At 46.7% G+C, this 19,824-nt stretch overlaps 1 protein-coding gene across 1 annotated transcript in view; it reads right to left on the bottom strand.

Annotated features, from left to right (window-relative positions):
* Positions 1-19,824, bottom strand: part of LOC132831152 (tetraspanin-4-like) — a 41,597-nt gene that overhangs the window by 4,168 nt on the left and 17,605 nt on the right. Inside the window, exons 2-7 of the mRNA XM_060849150.1 lie at positions 11,247-11,326; positions 5,979-6,170; positions 4,573-4,647; positions 3,085-3,186; positions 2,852-2,980; positions 1,134-1,217 (exon numbers count right to left, since the gene is read on the bottom strand). Coding sequence (XP_060705133.1) covers positions 1,134-1,217; positions 2,852-2,980; positions 3,085-3,186; positions 4,573-4,647; positions 5,979-6,170; positions 11,247-11,309 — 645 coding nt within the window. The 5' untranslated portion in view covers positions 11,310-11,326. The remainder of the gene's footprint in view (positions 1-1,133; positions 1,218-2,851; positions 2,981-3,084; positions 3,187-4,572; positions 4,648-5,978; positions 6,171-11,246; positions 11,327-19,824) is intronic.

The raw sequence follows: 19,824 nt of genomic DNA, 5'->3' as shown, positions 1-19,824 counted from the left end.
GCAATTGAAAGGAGCAGAAAGAGCTAGGGGTGAGAGAGAAAATTCTAGAGTCTGGGCAACTGAAAGATAGCCGTCAACGACAAAATGATTAAAACCAAAAGATGCTAAAATGGAAGGAATGTAGAGACCTCAGAAAGTTATTATCTGCAGGGCAATGTCACTGCCTTCCATGTAGGGCAAGAATATTCTTCCATTGATAAAGAGACAAGAGCTGCACTTAGTACTCCAGATGTGGTCTCACCACTGCCCAGTATAATTATAGTAACATGTCTTTAGTCTCATTTTCCAATACCTTTGTAATAATGACTAACATACAATTTCCCTCCCTAATTGCTTACTAAATTTACATGGTAAACTACTATGATTAGTATCACCAAAGTCTGGGGATCAGAGAAGCACACCCAAAACAGGGTCTTCGGGAATGTTGCTGAACGGAGAGATCTTGGAGTGCACGTTCATAGCTCCTTGAAAGTGGAGTTGCAGGTAGATAGGATAGTGAAGAAGGTGTTTGGTATGCTTTCCTTTATTGGTCAGGGTATTGAGTACAGGTGTTGGGAGGTCATGTTGCAGCTGTACAGGACATTGGTTAGGCCACTGTTGGAATATTGTGTGCAATTCTAATCTCCTTCCTATAAGAAGGATGTTGTGAAACTTGAAAAGATTTACAAGGATGTTACCAGGGTTGGAGGGTTTGACCTATAGGGAGAGGCTGAACAGGCTGGGGCTGCTTTCCCTGGAGCGTCGGAGGTTGAAGGGTGACCTTATAGAGGCTTATAAAATCATGAGGGGCATGGATAGGGTAAATAGACAAAGTTTTTTCCCTAGGGTGGGGGAGTCCAGAACTAGAGGGCATAGGTTTAAGGTGAGATGGGAAAGACCTAAGGGGTAACCTTTCCACACACAGAGGATGGTGTGTGTATGGAATGAGCTGCCAGAGGGACGCTGGTACAATTACAACATTTAAAAGTCACCTGGATGGGGATATAAATAGGGTTTAAAGGGATACGGGCAAATGGGACTAAATTAATTAAAAATATCTGGTCAGCTTGGATGAGTTGGACCGAAGGGTCTGCTTCTGTGCTGTATATCACTACGACTCTATGACTCTCAGTAGTTGAAGTAAAGTAACATACCTGTAGCACTGGGATGCAAAGCCCAAAGATGCAGACAGCCACAACGTTGTCCTTCAACCACTCGATGACCTTTTCATAGCATGCCTACCGGCACAAGGGAACAAGTTAATCCCTAGGACAGAGCAAATTACTGCAGATGCTGGAATCTGTACTGCAAACAACGAATGCTGGAGATCAGGCAATACCAGTTGAGAGAAAGCAAGCTAAAGTTTCAAGAGTGGACTCCAAACATTAGCTTGCTCTCTCTCCACGGATGCTGCCTGACCCACTGTGATTTCCTGCATTTTTTTGTTTTCAGTCAAGTCAAACCCTCATGTTGACATGCAGCTTTAAGAGTTAAAAGGACAGTCCACAATGCTGAACAGTGCTCATATCCTAGGTTTGTAACAGATTTGCTCTGGCTGTGTTTCCAATGACAAATGCATTCCTTCTCTCATTAAAAGAGATAACTAGGAGGAGGGCATTTAGCTCTTTACCATCAGCTTTTCAAGGACAGATCGAGATGGGCAGTAAATGCTAGCCCAGCCAGCGACATCGATATCCACGTCTGGAAAAAAGAAATGATCATAGCCATGATTGAATGGCGGAGTGGACTCGATGGGCCGAATGGCCTTACTTCCACTCCTATGTCTTATGGTCTTATAACTTGTATAATTGTTTATTTCAATTTAATCCACCTGGTGAGTCTCCCCTGCACTCCCTCCAGGGTGACCTTTCTACGGTTCAGGGACTTTCCCCACTCACATCCACCAAGAGTAGGCCATTCAGCCCCTCAAGCCTGCTCCACCATTCAGTAACCTCAAATCTGAATTCCCAATAACACTTCACCTCCTCGCTTATCCAGGATCCATTCACCTTTGCCTTAAAAAGATTCAAAGACAACTTTGTGGACAATATTTCCAAGGACTCACAAACTTCTGAGAGGAACAAGATTCTCCACAGCTGTGTATTAAACGGATGATCCTTTATTTGTAGACAGTGGTCTCTAGTTCTGGACTTTCCCCACAAAAGGGAACATGCTTTCCACATCCACTTGGTCAAGCGCCCTCAGAATACATATGTTTCAATTGAGCTGCCTTTCTGTTCTAAACACCAGCAGATACAAGCCCAGTACAACTGTTTCCTTATAAGATGCGGTGGTTAGCACTGCTACCTCACAGTGCCATGGACCCTGGTTTGATTCCAGTCTCGGGTGACTGTCTGTGTGGAATTTGCACATTCTCCCTGTGTCTGTGTGGGTTTCCTCTGAGTGCTCCATTTCCTCCCACAGTCCAAAGATGTGCAGGTTAGGGTGGATTGGCCATGCTAAGTTGCCCGTAGCGTCCAGGGATATGTAGGCTAGGTGCATTAGTCAGAGGTAAATGTAGCATAATAGAGACGGGGAATAGATCTGGGTGGGATACTCTTTGGAGGGTCGTTGTGGACTTGTTGGGCTAAATGGCCTGTTTCCACATGTAGGGATTCTAGATTAGAGCGGTGCTGGAAAAGCACAGCAGGTCAGGCTGCATCTGAGGAGCAGGAAAATCGATCTTCCTGCACCTCGGATGCTGCCTGACCTGCTGTGCTTTTCCAGCACCACTCTAATCTAGACTCTGATTTCCAGCATCTGCAGTCCTCACTTTTGCCTACTACGATTCTATGCCCATCCCAAATACTGAGCAGTGGCCTTCCCCTTCAGGATCTCCTCAGACTGATAGCGACATCAGATTGAGACTCACATCTTTCCACCAGGTGTTCGGATTAGATGAACAGTTTTGGACCAGCTTGAAGCAGCAGGAGGTGGGCACTTTGGTTCCATTTAAGACACTGAACCAGTCCTCGTAATGGACGACACCACAGCACCGGAACTAGACAGGCAAGGAAACACACAAAGATGGTCAGTTTCACTCCAGTCAATCTCTCTAGTCAGTAACAGGCAAAGGGAATGGTATACCAGAGGGCTTGACCTTACATCAGTCTGCACGATGTCCCAGCCATTGGTCAGTCCAGTGTTTCCCGATGTGTTGTAGAATTGCAGGCCATTCTTGAGCTCCTCCTTCGCATACAGGTTTATCTAAATCAATGCATGAGAAAATGGGTTTGTGTGGGTGAGCTATCCGTTCCAATGGTCAGTATTAGAAAGGCAAATCCCTTTAAAGCTAAATCAGAACAGTTTCAGAGATGGAGGAGTAAATTACTGCAGATGGTGGAATCTGTACTGAAAACAACAAATCCTGGAGATTGCAGTGGGTCAGGCAGCATCCGTGGAGAGTGAGCAAGTTAACATTTTGAGTCATCTGCTCTTGTAATGTTGGCTTGCTTCCTCTCCATGGATGCTGCCAGACCTGCTGTGATCTCCAGCATTTATTGTTTTCAGTGCAGCTTTAGAGTTGACTGACTAGAGATGAAAATCATTGAACTTTGTACCTAACGACTGGGTTCATCCCTCCCTCTATCCCTCACTTTTGTCAGGGAACACAGGTGATTTATTCACAGTGGTTAATAGATGAGTAAAAAAAAACAGATGTGATTTGGTGATGGGAAAAGGAAACACATTTGGTTGTGTGTAAGCACACCTCTGGATATATAGGTACACAAAAAAAAGAGTTGGGTTCTTCTTCAGGGAGGGATTAACTTCTGGAAAGGGAAAAGGGTCCAGAAGGAAAATGTAGAAACTGTTGTTTCTGCTGAACTATAGATTGGCAATAAAACGTTTTGAAATCTCTGACAGCCAATTCAACATATTATGGGTCTGGTAAACATTATCAATATTCATTCCTGATGAAGGGCTTTTGCTCAAAACGTCAATTTTCCTGCTGCCTGACCTGCTGTGCTTCTCCAGCACCACACTCTCGACACGTCAGCTTTAAGGGCATTTCAATGGTTGCTGGGTAGACATATGGATGAGAATAAAATAGTGTAGGTTCAATGGGCTTCAGATTGGTTTCGCAGATTGCGCAACATCGAGGGCCGAATGGCCTGTACTGCACTGTAATGTTCTATGATCAGTGGGTGCGATTGACAGCATCTGGTCACCTAGATATCGTACCACAGGCCGATCAGTCAGAGTCAATTCTGGACCCGAGCTGATCAACTGGAGTAACATTGTTTTGGGATTTCAGTATACACCCAAGTCCCACTGCTTGTGCGTTCACCCGTTGTGAATTCTAATTTACCGTGCAAAACATTTTATGTCCTCTGAAAATGTGATTTTGTGATTTCAAAGGAAAAAAGGAACATTTATTTTCTGGAGTAGGAAGTGTGTACTGTGCCCGTACAGTCAGTCATTTGTTAAGATCACTATTTCCGAACTTCTTGAGCAAGGTATTCTTCAGTGAGCAGTGGGACTCTACGTGTGTGATGTTGATGCTCATTAAGAATGGGAGAGGAGAGAGGGGAGGACACTGATGTTAATGTTTGGGGCAGTGACAGGGAAAGCTGGCCCATCACCCACACTTACAGTTTCTTGGTTACACAGGAACAAGATTCCGATGATCATTTCGAGAAGGAAGATGATCAGGAGGACCACGAAGAACTGCCAGGAAGAAGCAGGAGGAGGTTGTGAGAAGTTGACAATGGAAACTGATTAAAGTCAGAGACATGAGGTACTGACCCCCACCACCACCACCACCCCCCACAATCCTCAACAGCAGATAGTGATGGTAGAATGTTCTGGAGCACTGCACTCAGGTCCAGACTAGCACCAATCTGCGGTTTACACCGGGTGAAAATCAAGTCCCAAACCTGGCTTCACATTCGGTCCAAAAGTCTCTGCCCTCCTTGAAGAGTGTCTGTCAAGTAGGTCCAGGAGGACAGCAGATCAATAATTGACACAACAGATAGCCAATGGGATCATTCACACCCAGCTCAGAGTGATGATGGGATCTCAGCTTCACATCTCATCCAGGATACAGCACCTCCAACAGTACACCCTCAGTACTGCGTGAGGTGCAACAGTCTGGGTGCTGCACTCGAGTGTCTGGTCTAGAGACTTGGACATCCAGCCCATTGACGCAGCCAGAGGCAGGAATGCGAGCTGCTGTGTTATGGCTAACACGCAGAGTGACGGAGCGGGTTACGGACCAGAGCTGACAGTAAACCCGCACTGAACACAACCTCAGCAAGCTGGCTTTTACAGGCACCCATGTACTGCCTCAGAACGAGAGTCAGCGCAGCACCAGCCAATGGGAATCTAGGCTGTCCTACAGCTGGAACCCACAGTGAGCAGGAATCTAGTCTGAGCCTAGTAATGGCTAGTCCTTCCAAGATGAATGACAGTATGGCCCCAGGGATCACAGAGTGAGACACCGTCTTGCACGTGGGACACCCACACCACCCTCTGTAAAGATGTGCCCCACCCCAATCCTTCCAATGCTTCTGACAAAGTAGTCAATGTCAACCTTCTGACTGCTGCTTGCCCCAACTCTACCAGGGGAGAGTCAGGGTCAGATTCATCTCGAATGGATTGGTAAGCAGATCGGTGAGCTGCCTTTTACTGTGCCCAGCTAGGGGGCATGGGTCAGAGGTGGGCAGACAGTCACTGGGTTACCCACCCACAGATTCCCTACAGCACAGATAGAGACCATTCAGCCCATCGAGTCTGCACCGACTCTCCGAACAGCATCCTAACCAGACCCAACACCTCCAACCTGTAACCCATGGCTAATCCACCTCGCCCACACACATCCCTGGGCACTATCAGGCAATTTCCCACCACCAATCCACCCTGACCTGCACATCTTTGGACTGTGGGAAGAAACCCACGCAGACACTGGGAGAATGTACAAACTCCACACAGACAGTAGCCCGACAGTAGCTGGAATAGAACCTGGGTCCCTGTGAGATTTGGCGCAGTTTGGTACTCACGCTCAGCAGGAGACAACGGTTTTCGATCACTGCTCCCAGGCAGCCCAGGAAGCCCACGATCATGATGACAGAGCCCGCAGCGATGAAGAAGTTGGCAGCGGTGAGAGAAGGGAAGGACGAAGAGAGGGTGACGAAGTTTCCCTGGGTCACCACCAGCCACACTCCGACTCCCAGCAAGCCGCAGCCTCCCAGCTGGAACAGGAGACAACAACTTGCATTGATACAGCATCCTTCACATGGCCGGGAAGGGGCCGCCCCCCCAAGGTGCTTCACAGTAGACTGTGCTACATAAAAGACAGGTGACTAAAGACCATCAGGTAACTATAAATAGTTATCTTAAAAAAGAAAAGGGAGGGGGAGGTCCTTCAGAAAGTCAATTCCACATGGTTAGAATCCCTACAGTGGCCATTCAGCCCTTGAATCTACACTCCAAAGAGCATTCCATCCAGACCTAACCTTCTACCCCATCGCCCTAAACTCACCATGGCCAATCCACTCTAACCTGCACACCTTTGGACCGTGGGAGGAAACTGGAGCAAACCCACGCAGACACTGGGAGAATGTGCAAACGCCACACTCCAGAGGCTGGAACTGAACCTGCATCCCTGGTGCTGTGAGGCAGCAATGCTAACCACTGAGCAACTGTGCCATCTGGGTTAAGAAGGCACAGCTGGCTCATGAGGGGAAATTAGCCAAGGGCTCAGAGGTGAGGGAGGGGCTTTTGTAACACGGGGAAGGGTCTGGATGGGATGCTCTTCAGAGGATTGGCGAAGACCCGAGGGGCTAAATGGCCTTATTCTGTACTGTTGGGATTCTATTCCACTATTCTAGTCGGACTGAATAAGGTTAAAACTAAATGGAGGAGCTTGATCTCAAGGATAAGAATTTTAAAGATGAGAAGTTGTCAGACAAGGAGCCAATATAGTTCAACAAGGACCAAGGGTGAAAGTGCAGGTTACAATGTTATGTTAGAATGCTGGAATCTCCCTCGATGAGTCAGTTGGAGAACTATATTCCTGAAGGTAGTGATGAGCTGTACTGACCTGCAAAGGCCACAACTTCGATGTTCAATCACTGATCACTTAGTTGGTGCTAACTATAACAGTACCAGGGATTTAATACTAGAAGTAGTGATGGGGCTCATATTTATACCTTACACTACCTCAGGACAATTCAGAGCGTATTTCAGCCAACATCTGAAGTGTTGTAAAACGTAGGAAACAACTTGCACGTAACAAGCTCACATTGGTAGCAGTGTGTAATTACCAGATTATTATTTTTTTTACATTGCCTTTACTGTCCCTCAATCAAAGTCACCATAGTCTTACCAGACTAGAGAGCTGTTCTCTCTCGTTAGAGAGAGAGAGAGAGAAACTAGTGGTGGTTTAATCTGAGGTGAGCGAGATGCTGTGAAGGAGAGTCCTTCATGGTAACGTCAGTTGGTGTGGGAATTGAGTGCACACTGTTTGCATCACTACGCATTGAAAACTGGCCATCCAGCAAACTGAGCTAACCGACCCTCCCCTCCCCCAACAAAGGAAAGTGGGACTGAAGTGGGGCAAACAATGCCAGAGGATCTTTCATGTGAGAGGGGCAGACGAGTGAATATTTCACTTAAAAGATGGCACCTCACCTCAAGGACAATTAGGGACAGACAATTAGTATTGGCCCTTTTCCCATGAATGAATGGAAATAAACTTCTGAGCATAAAGGCAGAGCAAGTAATTTGGAAGGCAAATGGTGCGTTGGCCTTTTGTAAGAGGGATGGTGTATAACAATAAGATAATCTTGCTAGATCTGTAGAGGGCTGTGGAGACATCATGACCATTGGTTGGTCTCCATATTGAAGGAAGGATGTATCTGCATTGGAGGTGATACAGCAAAGGTTCACAAGGTTGGTGCCTAGGATGGGAGAGCTGTCTATGTAAAGATGCTGAACAAAAAATTGGGTAATTATTCTTTGTACTTTGGAAGGAGATGGTGATCTAACTGAAACATTCAAGACTCTGCAGGGGCTTGAGAAGGTAGATACTGGGAGGCTGTTTCACTGGAAGGAGGTCCAGATACATGAGAAAGCAAATGATCAAAGATGAGATGTGGAAAAATATATTCACTCAAAAGCGTTACGAACTGAATTTCTACCCCATTTGGGCAGTGGATATTCTACCATGACTGATTAGCTCAGTTGGCTGGATGGCTGGTCTGTGATGCAGAGTTGTTCCCACAGCGTGGGTTCAATCCCTGAACAGGCTGAGGTTACCATCTCCTTCTCAACCTCTCCCCTCGACTGAGGTGTGGTGGCCTCAGGTTAAACCACCTCCAGTTGTGTCTCTCTAATGAGAGAATGACCCTCAAGGACAATTGTGATGTTACTCCATCTATCGAATATGTTTGAAGCAGCGATCGATAGATTTGTTATCTCTTGGAGTATCATGGAGGTGGGCAGGAAAGTGATGTGGAGGGTGTCAATCAGGCGTGGTCACAATGTTTGGTGGGGTAGGCCTCAGAAGGCTAACCCTGCTCCTATTTCTCGTGTGAAGATGCTGCAGTGCTCCTTCAGCTTGGCTTTCCGTCTCAAGGTCTCCAGGCGGGGAAAGTTAAATCCCTGACTTTGACTCAAATTTGCACTTCACAAACGAGACAGAGTCATAGAGATGTACAGCACGGAAACAGACCCTTCGGTCCAACCTGTCCATGCCAACTGGATATCCCAAACCAATCTAGTCCCATCTGCCAGCACCTGGCCCATATCCCTCCAAACCCTTCCTATTCATATACCCATCCAAATGCCTCTTAAATGTTGCAATTGTACCAGCCTCCACCACCTCCTCTGGCAGTTCATTCCATACACGTACCACCCTCTGTGTGAAAACGTTACCCCTTAGGTCTCTTTTACATCTTTCCCCTCTCACCCTAAACCTATGCCCTCTAGTTCTGCACTCCCACACCCCAGGGAAAATACTTTGTCTATTTATCCTACCCATGCCTCTCATAATTTTATAAACCTCTATAAGGCCACCCATCAGCCTCCAACAGTCCAGGGAAAGCAGCCCCAGCCTGTTCAGCCTCTCCCTGTAGCTCAAATCCTCCAATCCTGGCAACATCCTTGTAAATCTTTTCTGAACCCTTTCAAGTTTTACAACATCTTTCTGATAGGAAGGAGACCAGAATTGCACGCAATATTCCAACAGTATCTGGATTAGTAGTGCTGGAACAGCGCAGCATCCTTGGATGCTGCCTGAACTGCTGTGCTCTTCCAGCACCACTAATCCAGAATCTGGTTTCCAGCATCTGCAGTCATTGTTTTTACCTATATTCCAATAGTAGCCTAACCAATGTCCTGTACTCGATACAGTGACCAATAAAGGAAAGCATACCAAATGCCTTCATCGTCCTATTTCCCTGCGACTCTACTTTCAAGCGTTGGAGGGGCTTTTGGACATCTGAAGATCATAATATGAAAGCTTAACCTCGGGGACCGAGACATTGTTCAAATGCAACACTTGCCGGGGTCCCCATACTTTGGAGTTACATTATACTATTGGGTTAGGGTTGTATCAAGAGCTATTCCCACCGTTTGATGAGTTGCATTTGGTTGCTGTTAGTTGTTGGGCATAGCTCCCAACTTTCTTTGGCAGTGTGTGGAACACACAGGGTGGAAAGGCAAGGTCTAACATGCATGGTTCAAATTCTCTAGAGAATTGCAGTAAAGCCAAAGACTATTATTGAGACCCTTTCCTTCCCCCATTCCACCCACTCAGCTGTTGGACTCATATTGGAATGCTCTTGAACTGTTGAAGGAGGAGTCTCCTTCCTTATTAAAGGGCTAGCATCAAGGGATTTACTACCCAAGCTTTATCTCTGAAATTTAATCCAACTGGCACTTGGTCAAGCCTGATATTTCATGAATTACATAGATTTTTAAATCATCTGTTTTACAGCATTAGGCGTATTTTGGCTCTCCTCCTTTATTGGAGGGCCAGTAGATAATCAGATTTTGCTGATTATATTGATGATTTTGGACTTGCTTTCATTGCAAATGAAATAACATCTTTCTAGAGAGGTCATGATTTTCTCAGAGAGAAAGAACAGCAGTAGGGAGGAGATTCAGACAGTGACTTGGTGGGTCTTTGTATTCACCAAAACACTCGGTCACAGAATGTGGTCAGATCTGGGCAGGACCATCTTTAATTGCCAGTTAAGCATTACTGTGGGTCTGGACAGATCAGGGTAAGGACATTAATGAACCAGCTTTATATCCCCCCCGACAATTGACAATGGCCTCATGATCTTTATTAGACTGTTAATTCCGGATTTTTAAAACCCCACCATCGGAGGGATTCACTGGCTGGCACAGTGGCTCAGCGGGTAGCACTGCTACCTCACAGCAGCGCCAGGGACCCAGGTTCAATTCCAACCTCGGGCGACAGACTGTGTGGAGTTTGCATGTTCTCTCCGTGTCTGCATGGGTTTCCTCCGGGTGCTCTGGCTTCCTCTCACAGTCCAAAGAGGTGCTGATTAGGGGGGATTGGCCATGGGAAATGCAGGGTTACAGGGATAGAAGTAGGTCTGGATGGAATGTTTTTCAGAGGGTCAGTGGGGCCCTAATGGGCCAAATGATCTGCTCCCACACTGTAGGGGTTTTATGATTCTAAGTCCAAATTGGTGCAGGTTAGGTGGATTGTCCTTGGTGTCCAGAGATGTGCAGATTAGGTTGATTAGCCATGGGAAATGCAGGGTTACAAGGATTGGGGAGAGGGGTGGAATGCTCTTCGGAGGGTTGATGTGGACTTGGGCTGAATGGGCTGAATGGCCTGCTTGCACACTATCAGGATTTTATGATGCTGCTGAATCAGGTTTCCCCAGAATGTTACATGGGTCTCTGGATTAATACTCCACCTGTGACACCACTAGGCCCTGATCATCCCTTGAGCTGCAACAATGGACAGCCCCAGCTCTGAATGAGTCAGGATAGGGCAATGACAATTCCATTTGACTGCCGTGACTGTGACAGTGTGGAACGTCTGTGAGTAAGAGTACTACTCATGGTGGGGGGTGGGGTGGATCTTAATCCAGCATCCAGAGAGCAGGGTTCCAGAGTAACTCATGTCTCGGCAATCTCCCATTGAAACTAGCGCAGTAGGTATGGTCCACGGCCACTTTATCTATTTGGACACAGCCTTCTTCAGTGCCAATGCTGACCTCGCAATGCCCCTGACTGAACACAAACACTGATCGAAGAGAAAAGATAGATAAGCGTTCACTCACCCAAAAGATGAGGTTGAAAATGAACAGCAGATATTTCGTGCATTGCAGACAGCTTTGGCCCATATTGAACAGCTTGAGGCCTAAGAGAAAAGACAAATGGAGGTGATACCATCTTTGGCAGAACAGGTCAGTATGAACCACACTCATTCCTCTCATTTCATGGCCTCTGGAAATGGGTGACCTTGTCAAAGCTGCATTTTTGTTTTGTGAACAGGACCTCTAACACTCCTGGGTTTTTTTCTTTAATTACCCCACACTACCCCCTAACTGCGGTAGTGCTTATTTTTTCCCCAGCCCCCATGTTGTGTGTGTGCGGGTGTGAGACACAGTGAGAGACACAAGGTGCACGAATCTTTATTCAATTTCCACCACCAGGAGGAAAGGAAACACCCAAGTGGCCAGTGACAAGCAGTGCCCTTCACATCAAAGGGCAATGCTGTGTGATCAAAACAGTGAAGGGGAGGGCAGGGACTAAATCAAAATAGAGTTGGAGGGGAAAATGACGCACTCCACTCCCTGCGGCGCCCACCTCTCCCTGAACAACTCCAGGGTGTTGGTGGACACCGCGTGCCCCTTCTTCAAGGATAACCGGGCTCTAACGTAACCGCGGAAGAGGGGCAGGCAGTCGGCCCTAACAACCCCCTCCACGGCCCGCTGCCTGGACCTGTTTATGGCCAGTTTGGCCAGGCCCAGGAGCAGACCCACGAGGAGGTCTTCAGACCTGCCCTCCCTCCTCTGTACCGGGTGCCCGAAGATCAGGAGCGTGGGACTGAAGTGCAACCAAAAACAGAGGAGGAGGTTTTTCAGAAAATCAAAAAGGGAGTGCAAACGCCCACACCCAATATACACATGGTCCACGGACTCCACAGCACCACAGAACAAGCAGTTGGGCTGGGAGTCCGTGAACCGCCACAATCTGCGGTTGCAGGGGACCGCTGCGTGCAGCACCCTCCACCCTAGATCCCCGAGAGAAAGGGGGAGGACTCTTGCGTACAGAGCACTCTACTGAGGGTCCCCACTGCCCGGTGGCAAATGGGCACACCAAGGCATTTATTCATTCACAGGACAAGGGCGTCCCTGCCTAGGTGGTATTTATTGTCCATCCCTAATTACCCAGAGGACAGTTAAGAATCAACCTCATTGCTGTGGGTCTGGAGTCACATGTAGGCCAGACCAGGTAAGGGTGGCAGTTTCCTTCCCTAAAGGACATTAGTGAACCAAGTGTTTTTTTCCAAACAAACAACAGTGGATTCATGGTCATCATTAGACTCTTAATCACAGATTTTTATTGAACTCAAATTCTACCATTTGCCTTGGTGGGATTTGAATCCAGGTTCCTGGGACATCACCTGGGTCTCTGGATTAACAATCCAGCGATAATACCGTTAGGCCATCACCTCCTTTTTATTTATTTGGTTGTGTCACCATAGTCTTACCAGCCCATAGGGGCTGCTCTCTCATTACAGAGAGAAGCAACTGGTGGTGGTTTAACCTGGTGGTGGTGGTTGTGTCACCATAGTCTTGCCAGCCCATAGGGGCTGCTCTCTCATTACAGAGAGAAGCAACTGGTGGTGGTTTAACCTGAGGGCCACCAGACCTCAGGTGAGGGAAGAGGTTGAGAAGGAGAGTCCTCCTTGGTAACCTCAAACCGGTGATGGGAATTGAACCCACGCAGTTGGCATCACACTGCTCTGCAAACCAACAATCCTGGTCTGGGGGCCCTCAGGTTAAACTGCCACCAGTCACTTCTCTCTCTAATGAGAGAGCAGCCCCTATGGTCTAGCATGACTATGGTGACACAACAGTTTGTCTGGATTATTCTTTGAAATAAAACCAGTACAAGGTTCAATGGGCCAAATGGTTGTCTTCTTAGCTTTCCTGTTCTCTATGACTTTACTGCCCGCCCTTGTTCGTCTGGAGCATCAAACACACATCGAGGCAGGATGAGATGTTAAATTGATCTTCTCTCGTGTTGACAGTGGTCAGAGGTGCTCCCCCTCTCTCTCTTGTATTGTGGCAAATATTTAATTACTCAACCATCTTCACAAAAATAGACTGTCTGGTCACTGCCAATGCCCATCCCTGGATGGCTCTGTAGTTATCACTACTGCCCCACAGCACCAAGGACCTAGTTTCGAGTCCCCCCTCAGGGTGACTGCCCATGTGGAGTTTGCACATTGTGCCTGTGTCTGCATGGGGTTTCCTCCTGCGGTCCAAAGATGTGCAGGTTCAGTAGATTGGCCATGCTTAAAGGTAAAATTGCCCTGTGGTGTCCAGGAAGGTGCCGTGGTAAAAATCCCAGGTTGGTGCAACATTACTGCGCCATAATGCCCTATGTTCTAGGGCAATGCAATGGGGTTTGGATCTGGGTGGTATGCCCTTCAATTGGTCAGTACATACTCAATGGGCTGAAAAGTCTCCTTCTGCACTGTTTGGAATCTATGATGCAAACCTGCATCACAAGTGTGGCCACACTTCAGAAGGAGCTAACTGGAGTAAACGTGTAGGAGGTAACGAAAGGTGAGGTGGTCAAATATAAGAACACAGCTCCTACTCCCAGTTTCCCACCTGTCCAAAGATGTGCAGGTTAGGTCGATTGGCCATGCCAAATTGCCCATAGGGTCCAGGTTAAGTGGGTCAGCCTTGAGAAATGCAGAGTTACAAGGATAGGTTGTGGGTCTGGGCGAGATGCTCTTCGGACAGTTGGTGTGGACTTGGTGTGCTGAATGGCCTCTTCCAACACTTAGAGATTCTATGATTTATAGTCAAAGCATTTGGAACTTGGGTGTCATATTCCAACTTCCCTTTGTTCTCAGCAATGCCGTGAGTGCAGTCCGGGAGGGGAGAGAATAGAGACGGACAAAGTTAGGAATTCAGACTGTTTTAAAGCATCATTTCCTCAGTTGATGCTCAGTTGCTCTCACATCTACGTGAACACCCTGAGGTGTCTCAACTATGCGGAAGTGGAGAGGATGGTTCCTCTTGTGAGAGAAAATCCAGAACTAGGCCTCACTATTCAAACATCTGAGGTTACCTGTTTAAAAGCATGAGATGACATGACTGTGTTTTCTCTTAAAGGGTCGTGAGTCTTTGGAAGCCTTTTTCCGAAAGATGTTGGAAGCAGAGACCTTGTATACTTTTGAAGGGCAGAAGGTGGATAGATTCATGATAAGCAAGATAAGCGTGGATAGGATAAATAGACAAAGTCTTTTCCCTGGGGTGGGAGGAGTCCATAACAAGAGGGCATAGGTTTATGGTGAGAGGGGAAAGAAATAAGAGACCTAAGAGGCAACTCTTTCACACAGAGGGTGGTGTGTGTATGGAATGAGCTGCCAGAGGAAGTGGTGGAGGCTGGTACAATGATAACATTTAAAAGGCATCTGGATGGGCATACGAATAGGAAGGGTTTGGAGGGATATGGGCTGGGTGCTGGCAGGTGGGACTAGATTGGGTTGGGTTATCTGGTCGGAATGGACAGGTTGGCCCGAAGGGTCTGTTTCCGTGCTGTACAACCCTATGACTCTATGACTTAAGAGGGCGGGAGGGAGTGGGTGTGTAAGATTAACAAGGAATTGAAGATTTGAGGTTACAATCAGATTAGAAATGATTCTTTTGAATAGCAGAAGAGACTCGAGAGGCTGAATGGCCTACTCTTTCACCAACATGTGTACATTTGTCTGCTCATTAGACAACATTCACCTGGGAGACATCAAAACCCTGAAAAAAATACCTTCATAATCTTCTCGAGTCAATGACTTTGTGACATGCAAATTGTTCCAAATCTCTTTGGGCATGTGCAGGGTTATCAGTCCAAAGTTCTAGCTTGTTTCAGCTGGGATGAGGGGATTTTGCTTACTGGCCAATCTCTGGATCTTCATTCTTCCCATTGCGTTGAGGCCTTGGCTTTATTTATTCTCTTGGATGAGCATCGTACCATTGTGCAACCTCAAGAGTTTAAAATTTTTTTTCCATGGGAAGACGGCATCGTTGGCTAGGCCAGCATTTATTGACCGTCCCAGGGAGCAGGTAAGAGTCAACCATTTCAGCACAAAATTATGTCATTTCATAGATAGTTCTCAGTCCCTGATTTATGATTTTTAAACATTCATTCACAGGACATGGATATCACTGGCCAGTTCCAGTCATAGAAACCCACACAAAAAGTGTGTGAGAGAAATAGAGACAGAGAGAGAGACCACACACACACACACACACACACACACACACACACACACACACACACACACACACACACACACACACACACACACACACACACACACACACGCCCTGACACTTCCCCACATCGACAACAGTCAGAGATACACTCCTTCACACATAGTTATAGGATGTGCAGACACACAGACACAGACCCTCAGATTACAGAAACATTCACATACTGAATGGGAAAATTAAAAATCTGCTACAACTCGTCTCTTATTATCAAACTGGACAAATTGTGTTGGTCCAGAACTGAGGGTTAAACACTCAACTATATGGTAAGGCAGGAGCGGTGAGAGGGAGGGGGGACTGAAGTAGGAAGTGAGCTTTATTTAATTGTCTTGCTGTCTGGATGATCCCACTCAGAGAATCACCAGTACAACCTTTTACCAAATATGTGTATGTACGAAGTCTAATTCACAACCAGCACATGAGGTCTGCTATCCATTTCCTCTGGAATGTTCTGGAATTTCACTTAAGACTGAAAGACGACCTAAACAACAACACTACTGACATTGCTTAACCACAGGGACAGACACTGAATCACAAGGTCATAGTCAAAAACCGGTCACACTGTTAATCAATCTTTGACTTCATAATTTTATAACATCAGAATAATGTTGGACAAGACTTCCCAGTTCACTTGGCTTATTAAATCTTCCTCCTCTGAAGGACTTGGCTCTATCTCTCAAAGTCATGATTTCATGGACACTGAATGTCAGTCGGTTCTGACAACAACCCGCACTTATGTAGCGCTGGTAATGGGATACACCCCGCCAAGATGCTCAGCTAGAACGCAAGGAAGGGAAGCCTTTGACACAAAGAGGTCAGTGGAAGGCAGAAAAATGAGGAATCGTGGAAAGATCCACCAAGAAAGTCCCAGAATCCAGAGTCCAGGGAAACAATGGCTCCAAAAATAGACAGAGGAATGGAGGTGGGGATGCAGACCTCTTTGGAGGAGTGCAGAATTCCAGGAGGTTTGTAGGGCTGTTCCATGATGGTTCCTTTTATTCATTCACTGGACAGGAGCATCATTGATTTGACCAGCATTTACTGCCTGCTCTCCCAATTGGCCTGGACAAAGTGGTGCAGTCCATGGAGTGCAGAGACACCCATGATGCCCTTAAGGAGGGAAATCCAGGATTTCAACCCAGCAGGAACGGCAATATACTTCCAAGTCGGGATGGAGAGTGGATTGGAGGGGAACTTGCAGGGGGTGGTGTTCCCATGTATCTGCTGCCCTTGTCCTTCTGGATGGGAGAGGTCCTAGGTTTCAAAGGTACTGTCCAAGGAGCCATAAGACCATAAGATATAGGAGCAGAATGTGGGCCCGTCAATTTGCTCCTCAACTCGATCATGTAGGATACATTTCTCACCCTCACCCTCCTACTCCCTGTAATCCTTGAACGCCTTATCAATCAAGAACCTACCTCTGTCTTAAATACATTCAACAACTTGGCCTCCACAGCCCTCTGCAGCAATGAGTTCCACAGATTCCCAACCCTCTGGCTGAAGAAATTCCTCCTCATCTCAGTTCGAAAGAGTCATCCCTTCACTTTGAGGCTGTGCCCTTGGGTCCCAATCTCTCCTACAAGTGGAAACATCTTCTCCACATCCACTCTTTGCAGAGAAAGGGTGAGGGAGTTGGACAGGGTGAGTTTCTCTTCATCATAGAATCCCAACAAGTCCACATTGACCCTCTGAAGAGTAACGCACCCAGACCCATTCCCCTACCCTATTACTCTAGATTTACCCCTGACTAATGCACAGAACTTAAAAATCCCTGAACACTGTGGGCAATTTCCCATGGCCAATCCACCTGACCTGCACACCTTACGACTGTAGGAGAAAACTGGAGCACCCAGAGGAAACCCACGCAGACACGGGGAGAATGTGCAAACTCCACACAGATAGTTGCCTGAGGCTGGAATTGAACCCGGGTCCTGGCTGCTGTGAGGCAGGAGTGCTAACCACTGAGCCACTGTGCCTCTTGCAAAGAGCCACCAAGGACAGAATGGGCCAAAAGGCCTCCAGCTGTGCTTTAATCTTTCAACAATTCTTCACGGACAGCCAAACTTCGACAGCAAGATCCCACAGCCTGATGACACCCAGGTGACCTTATTGCAGTGATGACAATTTTCGGATAAATATTTGTTAGGACTCTCGGGGGGACATTTTTCCTCCAGTTGGGTTATATTGTTAGAGTATTCGAATAATAAATGGAACAGAAAATGCTGGAAACATTTGAGGGGGTCAGACTGCGATGAGAGAAAGAGAAACAGAATCAATGTCTCAGCTTCATGACCTGTAGCCTGCAAAATGTTGTGAGTATCTTTTGTTTTATTTTCGATTCCCTGTGTCTGCTGGATTTTGCTGATGCACTTGGTGGTGGGAGTGAAGGCTGCAGACAGAGGACAGCCTGATCATTGTTGTTGTTTGACCTAGAAAGACCTTGCCCCCTCACCATGATACAGCAGCTCAGCTGCTTCCTGTCTGAAGAAACTGAACTTACTCTCGAATTGACTTCAGGTCTTGGCTGAAATGTGTGCAAAGGCAAAAGTTTAGGAAATATTCTCTCATTTATTCAAAGCTGCCAAGAACTGAACTTCAAAGAGAGAGAGAGAGAAAAGAAACACTGGGTGGAGGGGCAAAGAGAGGGAATATTGGCAGACAGAAGATGGGAGAAAGAGAATGCGAATGATAAGTCATAGAGACGGACGAGAGAGAGCACAAGAGGGAATGAACACAGAGTGAGGGAGAGATAGAACACAGCAAGAGAGTCAGAGATGTACAGCACCCTTGGTTCCAACCTGTCCATGCCAATATCCGAACCTAATTTAATCCCATTTGCCAGCACTTGGTCCTCTAAACTTTTCCTTTTAACTGTTGTAATTATACCAGCCTCCATCACTTCCTCTGGCAGCTCATTCCATACATGCACCACCCTCCGAGAAAAAGTTGCCCCTTAGGTCCCTTTTAAATTTTCCCCTCTCACCCTGAACCTATGCCCTCTAGATCTGGAAAAATAGAGAAAAAGATACAAGAAAGGGAAAAAAATGGGAGAAAGCATTTTTGGGAAGAATGAGGGAGAGAGAGTTTAAGAACATGGGTGAGAGAGAGAGAGAAAACAGAGACAGTGAGAGTGAGAAGAGAGAGAACGAGAGAACAGAGAAAGAGAACAGAAAGAGAACACAGACAGTGTGTGAGAGAGAGAGAGAGAGAGAGAGAGAGAGAGGTGACATGGGGGACAAATGGATATGAGGGGAGGGATAGAGCGAGAGTCATTTGTGCAAGTTTAAACAGTCAGGGCCAAGAAGGTTGAAGAATATACACTGTAGTCATGAAGTGAGAAGCTGGTGTCTGTCTCCTGTCAGCAGAGACTCAGAAATATGAGCGTCCTGTTAGATTGCAGAGTTCTATCAAACCAGCACAGGTAATTACTGGGCCTGACTGAGGCAACTGCTCAGCTCAGGGCTGGCGAGCTGAGAGTGGAAAGTTTGACCTGCAGTGAATGGAATTTATTCCCCAGACTCACTGCGAAATCAAATAAAAATGCAGAAGGCTGCCTCTTTCCTCTGGTTTGGCTTCACAATGCCAAATGATTCTTGCTGTTAGCTTGGAAAGTGACGGAGCACCTCTCTTCTCAGAGTTTCCCTTTCCGTATCCAGGGTGTTGTCTCTCTCGCTGCAGTACAGCACTGCCAACCCACAGACAGGGCATTGTAAAACGCATTTTGTTTGTTTATTCACGGGATGATGGTGTCACTGGCCAGGGCAGCATTTATTGCCCATCCCTAATTGCCCAGAGGGTGGTTAAAAGTCAACCACATTGCTGGGGGAAAGTTTTGTTGGAGTACTGTATCCAGTCTCAGTCACCTTTAAAAAGGAGTGATATCAACATGTTGTCGAAAAACTAGAAGCTGCTGATATTATTCAAAAATTAAGAGTTGAAAATTGAGGTCAGGAAAATAACATTTTCTCTGAGGGTCAAGTGTCTTTGGAATTCTCTTCCTGAAAACATGGAAGCAGAATCTTTGAACATTTTAAGGACACAGTAGCTCGATCCTTGATAAGTGAGGTTATCATGGATAGGTGGAAACATGGACCGGAGGATACCATGACCTTATGGAACGGTGCAGCAGGATTGAGGGGCTGAATAGCCTAATCCTGTTTGTAATTCTTACATTCAAAGTCTTATGACAGATGGCCACCTGCGGTCTTGGCAGAAGAGGCTTATTCCTGAGTAACAGGATATGTTTGTGACATAGGCGTAAGGCCGCAGGTTACAGGGAAGGGAAGTGAGATAATGTCGTTGGAAAGATAAAGTTATTGCCTCAAATGACCATGGGCCTGGTCTC

Source organism: Hemiscyllium ocellatum, chromosome 33 (assembly GCF_020745735.1).
Source record: "Hemiscyllium ocellatum isolate sHemOce1 chromosome 33, sHemOce1.pat.X.cur, whole genome shotgun sequence".
Classification (NCBI taxonomy): Eukaryota; Metazoa; Chordata; class Chondrichthyes; order Orectolobiformes; family Hemiscylliidae; genus Hemiscyllium; species Hemiscyllium ocellatum.
Note: the sequence above shows the minus strand (reverse complement) of the source record. Positions and strands in the feature narration are given on the sequence as shown.